At 37.4% G+C, this 12,315-nt stretch overlaps 1 protein-coding gene across 1 annotated transcript in view; it reads left to right on the top strand.

The window, feature by feature from the left end:
• Positions 1 to 8,200, top strand: part of NRK (Nik related kinase) — a gene marked incomplete at its 5' end in the record, with an annotated part of 96,707 nt that extends 88,507 nt beyond the window's left edge. The window contains 2 exons of the mRNA XM_085319723.1: positions 3,518 to 3,657; positions 4,454 to 8,200. Of these exons, the coding sequence (XP_085175849.1) occupies positions 3,518 to 3,657; positions 4,454 to 4,537 (224 nt within the window). The remainder of the gene's footprint in view (positions 1 to 3,517; positions 3,658 to 4,453) is intronic.
• Between the last annotated feature and the right edge of the window lie 4,115 nt (positions 8,201 to 12,315).

A 12,315-nucleotide genomic window follows, 5' to 3' on the forward strand; every position in this document is an offset into this window, starting at 1 on the left:
TCAAAGGTGTATACAGAAGTTCAGTAGGTTTTCTGTGTTGAATTATGTCTATGCAGATATTGTCGCTCTCCAAAAGGGAATTCTGTAAAGTAGTGTACACACTTTTCTGTTGTAAAATGAAGTCTGATGTCATGGCTTATGCAAGCAAAAGCTGGTCAGAATCTTTTTAATTCATGTTCAGTTTGTTCATTTCAAACTCTTATATCTGTCTGCAATCACTTAGCTGAGAAAGTTTGGAGTCTCCATTACAAGAGGTCTCTAAGGTCAGGTTATAAAAACAGCTCTCAGAAGTGATACTGATAGCTCTGTTGTGGCACAGAGATGTGGCTGGAGGTGAAGGTACATCAAGGTCTTTTCCTGCCCTATTTCTGTAATGATAATCAGAAAAGCCTGATTCTTACGGTGTTTTATGGTGTTTTAAAAGCTGATTCTGCAGTAAATCAGAAATAACTAACTGCTTAGGGTGGTAAACCAAGTTCAGTACATGAGATTAGAAATGGGATTTTTGAAAGAAAAGTTTACAAAAGCAAAGAAAGTTTAAGAATGGAAGTGAAATTGTAGCAATGCATGGGTTCTGTGGTACCAAGTGCAGTTGTCTCAGAGTATGCTGCTAGTGTGAGGCTCTGAGATCATTAGCTTGTGTTGAGGACACTTTATAGAAGATAATGGATCCAATAGGGCTCAGTAATTTCTTTCATCTCTTCTAATTATCTCAACCATTTCTTCTTAAAGCAGTCACTTCCTGAAAGTGGAATCTCCTCGGCTTAATTTCAATATGTTCCGTTAGCAGGAAACACCAAGCAGGTCTTGCCCATTTTAGAGCATTCTTAATGCTTTCATGATGTTAAGGGACTGATTTTGATCTCACTTCACTATACTAACTTTAACCATAGTGCATATGCTTTGATGTCCAGGGAGTAATGCTGGTGTAAAAGGTGTAACAAGAACCATGCAAAATTGATGCTCGTGTGCAACTGTAGGTCTTTTAAGATGTGCTGTGATGTGGGTGATGCAGGGGAGCCTCAGGTACCTCTGGATGACCTTGCTCCAGAACTTTAAGCAATGCTGGTGCATTAGTCGGGGTTATACAAGCTGTATATACCTGCTCTGCTGAGCTGCTGTCCAAAGGACCAGAGCAGCTGTCCATGTCTAGGGTTGCTGGAAACCAATGCAGCACTGCATTGTGTAATACAAACATCCTTAAATGTTGCCAGTTGGAAGCACAGGATGTTTTAATCTAAGGCTTACTGAGGTGGAAAGTTGATCCAAAATAACTGTTCCTAAATTGTTCATGGTATAGGAGCTTTTGTTCCAGAATAAGAAGTCTTTAATCTGAATATCTAATCTGTTTTCAGTTAATTCCACATGGCACGCTTATATTCCAGAGTAAGTACTCTCACATGGGAAGATAATCAAGAATTAGTACTGAACTTAGATTTCACAGCCTGCTGTCTTTCAAATTAATTTCCACATCCTGATAAATGCTTACAGCTAGACAACCCTGCAAACAATATAATAGGGCCTTTTTTTGGGCGTGTAATCTCATAGCCACAATTTGCGAAAGAAGTTTTTGATTCTGCTACAGGAATGAGCTTTGGGGCTACTTGTACTTTGTACATTTGTACTGAAATTTGCTGTTGCTCAGCTATATTGGCCTGCCAGCAGAATGTAAGTGGATGAACTTGATTCCGCATATGTTGTTATATTCCCACTGTACACTGCTTTGGAGATCAAGTCTCATCTGAACATAGCAGTAGTGGCTTGCCCAGTCATCCAAGGCTTTTTATCCTGGATGACCTGGAGGTTGCAAGAGTCTGATTAAGCTGAGAGCTGCAAGGATACCGTCAAATTGAAATCTGCCAAAGGCATGGATACAGCTGATGCAGACAGGGATATTGGCAATTCGGGTGCAGATTTCACAGAGTGGGAAAGATAAGAGTTATGAGAGGATTAACTCTTTGTTGCTTTAGGACTTAGGTGACCTATCCTAAGCAGCATAGCCATGGAATGTTTTCATACTGTTGTTTCCATACACACACACCTATACACACCTCTCTTTCTTTCCCACCCCCAGTATCTGAGTGTACCTGTGTGTATGTTGTGTTTAAAAGCTAAGTTTGAAAACTTTAGTCAGTTGCTTAAAAAAAAAAAAAAAGAAGCAGCAGCAGCAGCAGCAGCAAATGTCTGAGTATATTTTCATCATCTTCTACTGTATTAGACGCTAACTGCATGTTTCACGGGTGCTACCTTGGTGCTCATCTCGCTACTGCTGGAGTGATTCCAAAACCTTAATGACTACCTTCCTCACTGCCTACAGTGGTAATGATCTGTTATACAGCCTAGGAACTGAAGTATAAAGGAAGATTTTAAAAAAAAATCTATTGATTTCAGGTGTTTGATTTCAGAAAACTTCATTTGTTTCTCCCGCTTATCCTCAGTTCCTATCAACCATTTTTCTTTTCAAATTAGAAGTTTTTTTTTCTTCCTCTTTCTGCATGACTGGGATATTGGCAGTGGGATATTGGGAATATAGAAGAAAGAATTTTCTTGCTTTCAGTTCTAGTAGCAAGCAAGCCTTCAGTGTGCACAGAGAACAACTGAAAGGAAAGTCGGCCAAACAAAGAGAGAAGATGCTCTTCAGAGGCATCTCTTCCAACCTTCTGTGATTCTGAAATATACAATGTTAAGGTATATATACAGTCAAAAATAACTCTGGGAACCTGTATTTCAGTTGCTGTTTCCGAAACTTAATAAAAATGTTTAAAATACAAATCATTCAGAATAAATTGTTATCAGATTTATACTGATACCAATTCAGAAATCTTTACCGAGGTTAATGGAGATGCTTCAGATGTGTCTTGACAAGAATCTGTCTTTCAGCTATTAAATAGCTACAGCATACAAAGCTTCTTTCCACAGCCCTATAGAACTCGTTTTTCGTATTCATAGTGTACATAGACTGGAATTCTGAATATGCAAATGAAAGATTCTAATCTCTTGAGTGAAGTAAAGAAGAGCTATAATATGGAGATAACTTGCTTTGGTTATCTTGCTTTGGTTATCTAGAACTGTGTTCTTTGCCTTCAATCCACTATAGTGGAGCAAGAACAATGGGGTCATTAGACTCAAAAATGCTCAAAAAGGAACTCAAAGGCAAAATTGTTAGTGCTGCTAAATCCCAGAAACTGTAGAACAGCCAGAGTAACTCTGTAGGTCAGGTTGCTTGTCATGCTAGCACCTTCAGGGAGAAAAAGCCATAGCTCCTGCTTTAGATCACATTGGTGTAGTCTCTTTTTTTCAAACTCTGTATTGGAGGCTAATATTTGTCCATTTAAAATGCATTAGCAAATTTGTTGTGCGTGATTCTTTTTTTTTTTGAAACAAGCTTTGGAAATTCTCACTTCATACTGGACTCCCACAAATGACTGACTGTGTTTGCATTCTAATTTACTAATAGTAACAGGCAAATATACTGGTGGCATTTTTTTAACTTATCAAATCCTTTTTTTTCTTTTAGCTTATCTTCAGTCAAATCAGGTCATGGGCTGGGGAGAGAAAGCAATTGAACTACGCTCTGTGGAAACAGGGAATCTGGAAGGAGTATTTATGCACAAGAAAGCACAGAAGCTAAAATTTCTATGTGAAAGAAATGACAAGGTACAGACATCACTATAGTGTGGTGATTTAGCAAAAAAAAAGAGTAATAGTTGACTAAGAAACTGAGACTTTAATTTTTTTTAACATCGTGTTTACATTGCCTATTTCTTACCTTAGTATAAGTTTTCCACCCAAAGCAGATGTAGTCAGACCCCACAAACCACGCACTGTAGATACCCTGCACTTTGACAGAGTCCTGCTACAGCCAGCTCTTTTATTTGTAACTCCTGTTGCACCTGGCCTTCCCAGATTTCACACGAGCTGGCGAGACGCTAGCGCAGCAAGTGTGTTGGAGAGCGCTGGTGAGCCACTGTATTCTTCTAATGCCCAACTACAAAACTGCCTCTCCTGGGCTACTAAGTGTGAATCAGAGCAGCTATCAAGAAAAAAAGCCACTAATAGTTGAGATGTCACAAGCACTGGAGCACAGATAATCAAGTATGATTTTTTGCATATGGCTTGGCAGTGCTTGATAAATATTTTTTTTTGAAAACTCTTTAGTCCCACTGTTATATTTAGAAAACTAGGCCCCCAAACTGTTATTTTTTAAAAAAATGTGTTCTCCTGCCTTTCCAAATAAGAAAAGGGAATATACCAAAAATATATCATAATTGTAGCACAAGTGCTGTTTTGCTTTTAAAAGGTTTCTCATGGAATTAAAATTGAATTGGAATGTATACATCATTTGGGACAGTATTTGGGACAGTATTGTTCTCTCAGATCGCCTACATGGGTAAAAATATTCTCATAAATATAAACTGACAACTTATCTTTTTTTTTTTTTTTTTTTCCCAAGGTATTCTTTGCATCTGTTCAGTCAGGAGGCAGCAGTCAAATTTACTTTATGACTCTCGGTCAAAATGTACTATTCAACTGGTAAATCACATCACAATGAAGGATGTTTTGAAATTCCCTCTAGCTAGCAGTGTAAAATGCTTGGAGGTAACACACAATTTTGCACTTTTTACCTACAAGAATCCTGACATTATTAACTTAGCAAAATTCATGTTCTTTCAGTTTGGAAAGAATTCAATTTTCCTGTCAAAGTATTGCAAACATGTTTAGGTCTATTTTCTAAGATAAAAACCAAGACTGTATTCACAGTGTTAGCAATGAGCAACTGTAATGAGGAATGTAATCAACATACAACCTATTGTACTATGAAAAATGTACTTTTTTGTTTTTCCCACGGACAGTGTCTTACAGTTAGCTTGAACTGAAGACTTTTTTGGATGGCAACGTCTGTATGTAGATATAAAACATACAAACATATTGGGTGACATTGGAATCTACCTTATTTTGAATTTGTTTTGGCTTGCTTTACATTTTAACAAAATTGTTACTGTTTCACTAAAGCACATTTGTCCAGGTCTTCTAATCAGTGAAAGAGCAACTGTTCATTCAGGAACCTAATGCAGATTTGGAGCCTGAGGGATTGTACCTTGTCCTAGGTAGGGTGGGTGCATTTCATGGCAGAGCTGTAAAAACAGCTACTCTAGACGTGTGCCCCTTGTGGCAGATCTTACAAAATACAGGGGACAGTCTTCCTGTTTCTCTCAGGGCTGGATGTCTCAGCCTTTAGACACAGTTACTGTAGAATGTATTTGTAAAAATAGTTTAAATAGTAGTTTGTCAGAATCATTTATGCATAAACGCATTATGGACCTGAATCTTTAAATTTTCACTCAAGTGACCCATACTTACGTGAGCTGATTTAAAGGCACTACCCTTGTGTACAAGGGCACAGGATCAGGCACTTTTTTTCCCCCCCTTCCCCTTCTTACTCTTTAAGCATCAAGTTTTCATGTATTTCCATGTAAATACAATCTTTCCAAAATAGATATCAAGATTAACAAAGGTATTCTTAATATAGTTATGAAAATATCCAAAGAGTTGATCTATTATAAATAGAAAATATAAATAATTTCAGGTGCTTTCTATGCTAATCACATCTAAACAAAGCTGCATCCACCAGTGGTATTGGTGCCAGTGTTTCTGCCATAAAATTGTTCTCAGGGGGCTTGTAACTTGGCCATAAAACTGTATAAATGTTCTAGGATTAAATTGTAGGGTTTAATGTAATCATCATTTAGCTGATTTTTGGATGTGCTTTGAAAATGTAAAGCATCAAATAAAAAATACAAAAGAGCTTGTTCCAGACATGATACAGTATGGATGACACTGTATGTAAAAGTGAAATCATTAACTACAGTGTTTGAAAACGGTTATATTTTACTTGAAATATGTGATACAGAAAGGTGCAGGGAAAGTGTATTGGAATATCTGGTCGTCTACCTCAAGAATGATGATTCAAAATTGACTAAGAAGGGGTGAAATTAAAGTTGTTAGAACCAGTAGCTGTTTTGTACAGTATGTCAGGTTAAGTTAGTGTTAATAGGTGTTGTGACTGACAGGTGCTCAGATTGCAACTGTCAGCTCCAGAACTGGTATTTTTGTACGTAACTTTAGCAGAGAAGTCAAGGAATGAATCAAACTGGGGACAAATCACCATTTTCACCCCCAGTGGAGGCACCTCAGGTGCTGCAGGGCAGACTGGAGATGCCTACACTGTTGCCATGTTCTTTGCCTACACGGAGGACTGCACTTTCCAGAGTTTTTAACCTAGCACTTTTCATGAGCATTAGTTTATCTACAAATGTGTAGTGTTTTTCATGAAGTATTTTTCCTCTTAAATGTTTTAACTTACAAAAAATACAAGCCTAAGGACATGCTATAAAATATGTGCAGTTGCATACGCAAAATGGATTTTAATCCAAAGCAATCATTTTGTGCACAGACTTAAAATCTGAGCAGTATAACATGCCCAGGAAGAGCTGCATAAAATCTGTAGGTCTATCTGTAGTAGTGTTCCTATCTGTTGCCTATAAAACAGGGGCAAATAAGCCAGCCAGACAGACATTTTGGCCTGGCCTGGATTCCCATGCTACTGAACATGAGGCTTAAACAACAACAACAACAACAAAAAACTAACCCTTAACAGAAACCGAAAGTTACAAATAGAGACAAAATGTAATTTGCTAACAATCAGAACTACAAGAACTAGCTTTTGATTTGAAGTAAAAATTCTAAGACACTGTGAAGAAAAGAAAGCTATTATTTTGCACCCAATGGGTGTACAAAACTTGTTTTCAAAACTGCTCTTGCTACAAGCAGTCAGTAGTCCAGGCTGCCATATAGTATTCTTTTTTTAAGTGTGCTTGTCATAGCAGCCTTTGCATTACATGGAAGGCATATGAAATTCTCCCCCCACCCCATTTTGGTGTCAACAGGTAGGAGGCAGATTTTTCCTGATGCTAGGCAGTAGTTCAGAAGAATTAGCAGAGGACAGGAGAAATTGGAAGAGCTCATGCCAAGAGATTAATGAAGCAAATGTAATTAAATTTTAATATATATTGTAACAAAAAAAGTAAGTTGAAACTGAAAAAAGAAATGAGTTTGAGAGAGAGGGAATGAGTATTATAGCATTAAGAATTTAATCTTTCATTCTGCTCCACAAGTTTTTTTCAGCTATAATTCAAGGTGGTGAGTTGGACGACAACTTTGATGCTTTTTTTTTTTTTTTTTTTTTGCATGTAAAGCTGTTGGAATGATTTTGGGTTACATCCATGTGTAAATATGGAAACAGTCTGGCCATTAGAGGTAAATGTTTTAATGGATTTAGAAATGGGATTCCAAGTAATAATAATGGCATTTGGGGGCAACAAGGAAAAGAACGTGTGATTAAGCCTATCAAGAGAAAATCAGAATGGCTGAAGATGAGAAAATGCTCAGAGATGTTGAAAAGATTAATTGGAAAGCAGGAAAGTGACTGAAGAGAAGGGCGAAGCCAAAGGGGGAGAAGTGGATGTCTAGAACTTGTTATGAGAGGACAAAAAGGAGGTTAAGAGATGTTAAGGAGAGGAAAGTAACGAAAAAGACAGAAACGTATCTGGAATGACTGATGGTCTGAACGCTGAATGAGAGTTCTGAATAACTGTTAAAAGCTCAAAGCAAAAGTTCAAAGGCAAGAAGGTAAAAAAAAGTTCCAGAGACTTAATTTTTAATGTCATAAATCTAACTAAGCAAAACATTCATCAAATTTGTAGTTTCACTTTGTGAGGAGTTTCCCTAGCTGTATCTTTTCACTAACTTTTAAAAGCAAGGCATGAACAGTTGAAATAGATGGGTTTTGTTTTGAAGTCACATTGATGCAAATAAATGTTGTAAGTGGAGAAGATCAGAATATTAAGGATCCTTATCAATATTCCATTGATATATGCAGTATTCTAATGAGAAGTGGTAAATATATTTGCCCAGAGAAGTCTGTGCTAGTATTACATCAACATAGTATTGTATGGGACTGCTCTCATTTAGGAATAGTGAACTCTGTTCTGCAGCCTAAACCTTGACATGTGACTTTAAAAACTGGGAACAATGCAAGCTATGTACTGTACATCATGTATGTGGGTTCTTTTTATTGGTCCCCAATGTTCAGATTGTACATTTGAAACAGTAATAAAAATAATCTGAAAACCAAAACTAATATTTTGCTTGTAAATTTCTGTTATATTGGTATAATCCTATTGTAAAAATCATAGCAAGTTTTTTTTAAAAAAATGTCAGTATACTCAGAAATGTCTAGCTCATTCTGTCTGTATCTGCCTATAAAAATGAAATGAATGTTTCCTTGCAGTAGACAAAGATGTCAAGGTGACAGTGTGAGAGGTCAGACTACACAAAATGCTAGTAAGGATGACAGCTGTCACTGTACTGCCTGCTACTAATGAGCTTTACAAGTGCCTCTGCCTCTCTCTTTACACAAGTATCAGGTAGGATGGAAGGCAATGAAACTAGAATGAAATGACAGCTTACAGGTATTGACACTACAGCAGCTGGCTTTTATGCGTGCTATTCAATAAATGCCAATTTAGCTCTTTCACTTTTTCTCAGGTGCGCTCACTCAGTTTTCTTTGCAGCATGTAAAGTGTACTGCTATACATAATAAGGCACAATAGCAGTTTGTAACTGTACCTTTAGGAGTGAAAATTAGGAAATTAAGCATTTAAGTCAATGTTGGAGTTGGAAGGGGTAAAGACATAAGGCACAATTTTCTTTTCTTTTTTTTTTTTAAATGAAGATGAGTGTCCTTCTCCAAGTTTTTAATCCGTCTCTTCCAGTCTAGTAGAGCATGCAAGTTTCCAGTGTTTGATGTGTGGAGTAGGATCTCTATCAGAAGTTTAAAGATAACATGGTTGCTTGACTGAGTAGATCAGACTAGTCAGTCATCCTTGTTCTTTTCACTAAAAGTTATATCTGTGCTTCAGTAGCACCGTATACCTGGATTCTTCCACCCCAGTGACTTCAAATGAGTTTCTCTCCCCACCCTAAAAGAAAACATCTTGAGCTTATGTTCCAGTACAATTCTGTTTGTGCACAGGTGCTTTTCTCTGGGGCTTTTATTTGCTTACCTCCCTCAAAAATCAGGCGCAATTGTTGTACGTAAAGAGCAGCAAAAATTGTGACTTCCTGCTTTGCCCGTGACTTGGTTCTTGAACATTCACTCTGCGTTTTTTTTTTTTTTAACAGAAAAGTACAGATACCAATTTTTTCCACACCATTAACAACAAATGAGACTGTTTTCTAGCACCAGCATGAACAATCTTGTACTCACCCCTATATATGTGAAAAGACATACAGGTGAAAATCAAGGTTTTACTATTTTCAGGTTACCTTTATTTTTTTCTGACTGTAGATATGCATTACATTGGTAAAGGGTAGTAATACATGCAGTGAGAAGTGCTGATTTTATTAAGAACCTGTTTTTCCCCTTGCTTTTGATATTGTCAAATTTTGCACTGCGGACTACAGTTTCCATCTTCTATGTCCACTATTATCAGTTGATTTGTTTCCCCTTAATTTTAGTCAAGATGGTTCCACTGTTTCCAGGCTAGGGACAAATCAAGTACTTGTTTTGTCCGTGTTCATTTTTATAAAAAGAGAAAAGCAAACTTCCCCCTTCACCAAAAGAGACCAACAAACAAACAGGCAGGTTTTTCCTGTGGAGGAGAAAAAAGTATGAAAATTCAGGTATCAGAACTTGAAAACTGGTTGGCAAGCTGGTCTACTGGTCTTTGTAGCTTTTGCCATTCCTATAGAAAGGAATCTATTTAAAATTTCTCTATTTTGGGCTAAGTTATAAATCTAAGAATAGATATTCAACTCAATTTAACCATTCATGAAAGCCTGTCTCACAAAATCCTAGCAGGCATATTGTTACAGCCTGACTGGCCTGGTCATAAGCATGCCTCTTCCTACAGCTGCAGATCTGGGCCCAGTCAAAAACCAGCAATAAAGATGGTTACAGCTAGGCAGTAAGATGGAGCTATATAACCATACAGTGCAGGTTACCTTGTATATCACCCAAACTATGTATTTTGTATTTATTTCTCCATTGGAGCTCAAGTAATTTTTTTTTCCAGTAGTTTGTTCCATGGTACCAAATTGCTATGCAGTGTGACTGTTTCTCAAAGACTATCGTAAAGGCTGGCTTACAAGTTCAATTCCGTATTTAGACAACTGTATTTAACTTAAATGAAACATGAACAAACCTTTAATCTCTATAAAAAAGACTTTTCTATAGAATCATAAGACCTGTGCAATACATCAAACTTACACGTAACAAAAGTATAAGAGATCTTCCTGCTGATAGTCCATCACTTTCTTAAACTGTTCTTCAAAGTGCCTACTGCTGATTAAATGGCAAGAGGATGTCTACTGGATAATCACCTCAGATCTTACTTTTAGCACTGTTTAATCACTTCCTGCTATTTTCAAGGTTGGGTTAACAAAAGCACCTAGGAGATAATGGTGAAACATATCGAAGAGGCTATTTTATTTTTGTTCTCAAAACATTCTGTGGCAAAAAAGTTGTGAGCATTATGATTTTGTGCAAAAGCAAGTTTTTCTTAAACCTAACGCACACTGTATTATTTTGTGCCTTTTGTTTCTCTGACACCTTTAATGTACTATTTTCCACAATGTAATAAACTTCCTACTAAACATAGCCTGTTCCTCACAAACATTACTATAGAGACGAACTGGTGGAAGATTTTTAAGGCATACTCTTTATACAAACTGAGGGCATTGGCTCCTAAGTATTGCTGACAATTTGAGCCTATGTATTGATCCTACAGAGGCAGACACTAGTATAGTTCAGCAATTAAGTACACACTTAGTCTTAGGTATGTGAATAATCTTATTTTCTTCACAGAATCATAGAATGGTTGAGGTTGGAAGTGACCTCTGGAGATCATCTAGTCCAACCCCCCTGCTCAAACAGGGTCACCTAGAGCATGCTGCACAGGATCACATTCAGGTGTGTTTTCAATATCTCCAAAGAAGGAGACTCCACAACCTCTTTGGGCAACCTGTTCCAGTGCTCTGTCACTCTCAGTGTAAAGTAGTTCTTCCTCCTGGTCAGGTGGAACTTGCTGTGTTTCAGTTTGTGCCCATTGCCTCTTGTTCTGTTGCTGGGCACCAGTGAAAAAAGAGTCTGGCCCCATCCTCTTGATACCCTGCCTTAAGGTATTTGTATACCCTGATAACATCCCCTCTCAGCCATCTCTTCTCCAGGCTAAACAGGCCCAGATTTCTCAGCCTCTCCTGGTAAGAGATGCTCCAGTGACGTAATCATCTTCAGAACCCTCCACTGCATTCTCTCCAGGAGTGCCGTGTCTTTTGTACTAGGGAGCCCAGAATTGTACGCAGTCTTCAATGAGTTTCTTTATATGCTCTGATAGCACAGGCTGAACGTGATGCACCTGTGATTTCTGTGATGATAGCCACTTACTGACAAATCATCACCCATCCTTAATGATTCTCCAAGTGCTTCCAGAGAATTTCTTCACTTTCAGTTTTTAACATAGCTACAGATTTCACCCTGTTGGTTGACTGTGGCAAAGTAACCATATTCAGAGGAACTGACAGACAGAGCCAGTCATAAAAACACATGGTCCTTGAATAAAACTTAATGGAAAGGCAGATTCCTCCAGTGCTGATAATTCTGTAGAGCAGAAAGAGATTTACTCTGCTTCAGTTTTGAAATTGGTATATTAGCTAGACCTCTGCTGGTGATCAAGAAGATAACAGGAACTACAGAACTGTGCAATACATACAAATTTATCTAAAGTTATAAAATATTACTCTGCTATCAGTCTATAAAAGATAGTTCTATAGCTTTTCTGAGTGAAATACAGTAAAAGATCCTGAAAACAGTGGTACACATAACAATTAGCAAAGCTACAAATAGGATACCTTTCTTCTAAAAATTGTATCACAACCACATACAAATGTGCAGAAAAGGTACGAACAGTCCACAGATTTCCTCATTATACCTGATGACTCATTTTCTAGTTGAAAAAAGTCTAAGCCACAAACCTGTGGGTAAGGTCTGTATGTAACGTGAAACACTCATCCTGTGCAACATTAGTAAAAAGGTGCTTAGAGTTTTGTTCATTTTTTAAAATCATAAATGCAATTTTATCAGTCCACACATCAGATTGTGTGTACACCAAAAAAAAAAAATCATTAAAGTTTCATTCAACACCCTGGCTTCAACATAAACACAACTGATTTGTTTTAAATTTTCTCACAAAGGAC

Source organism: Rhea americana, unplaced genomic scaffold (assembly GCF_003343005.1).
Source record: "Rhea americana isolate MKP2758 unplaced genomic scaffold, rheAme1 scaffold_6, whole genome shotgun sequence".
NCBI lineage: Eukaryota > Metazoa > Chordata > Aves > Rheiformes > Rheidae > Rhea > Rhea americana.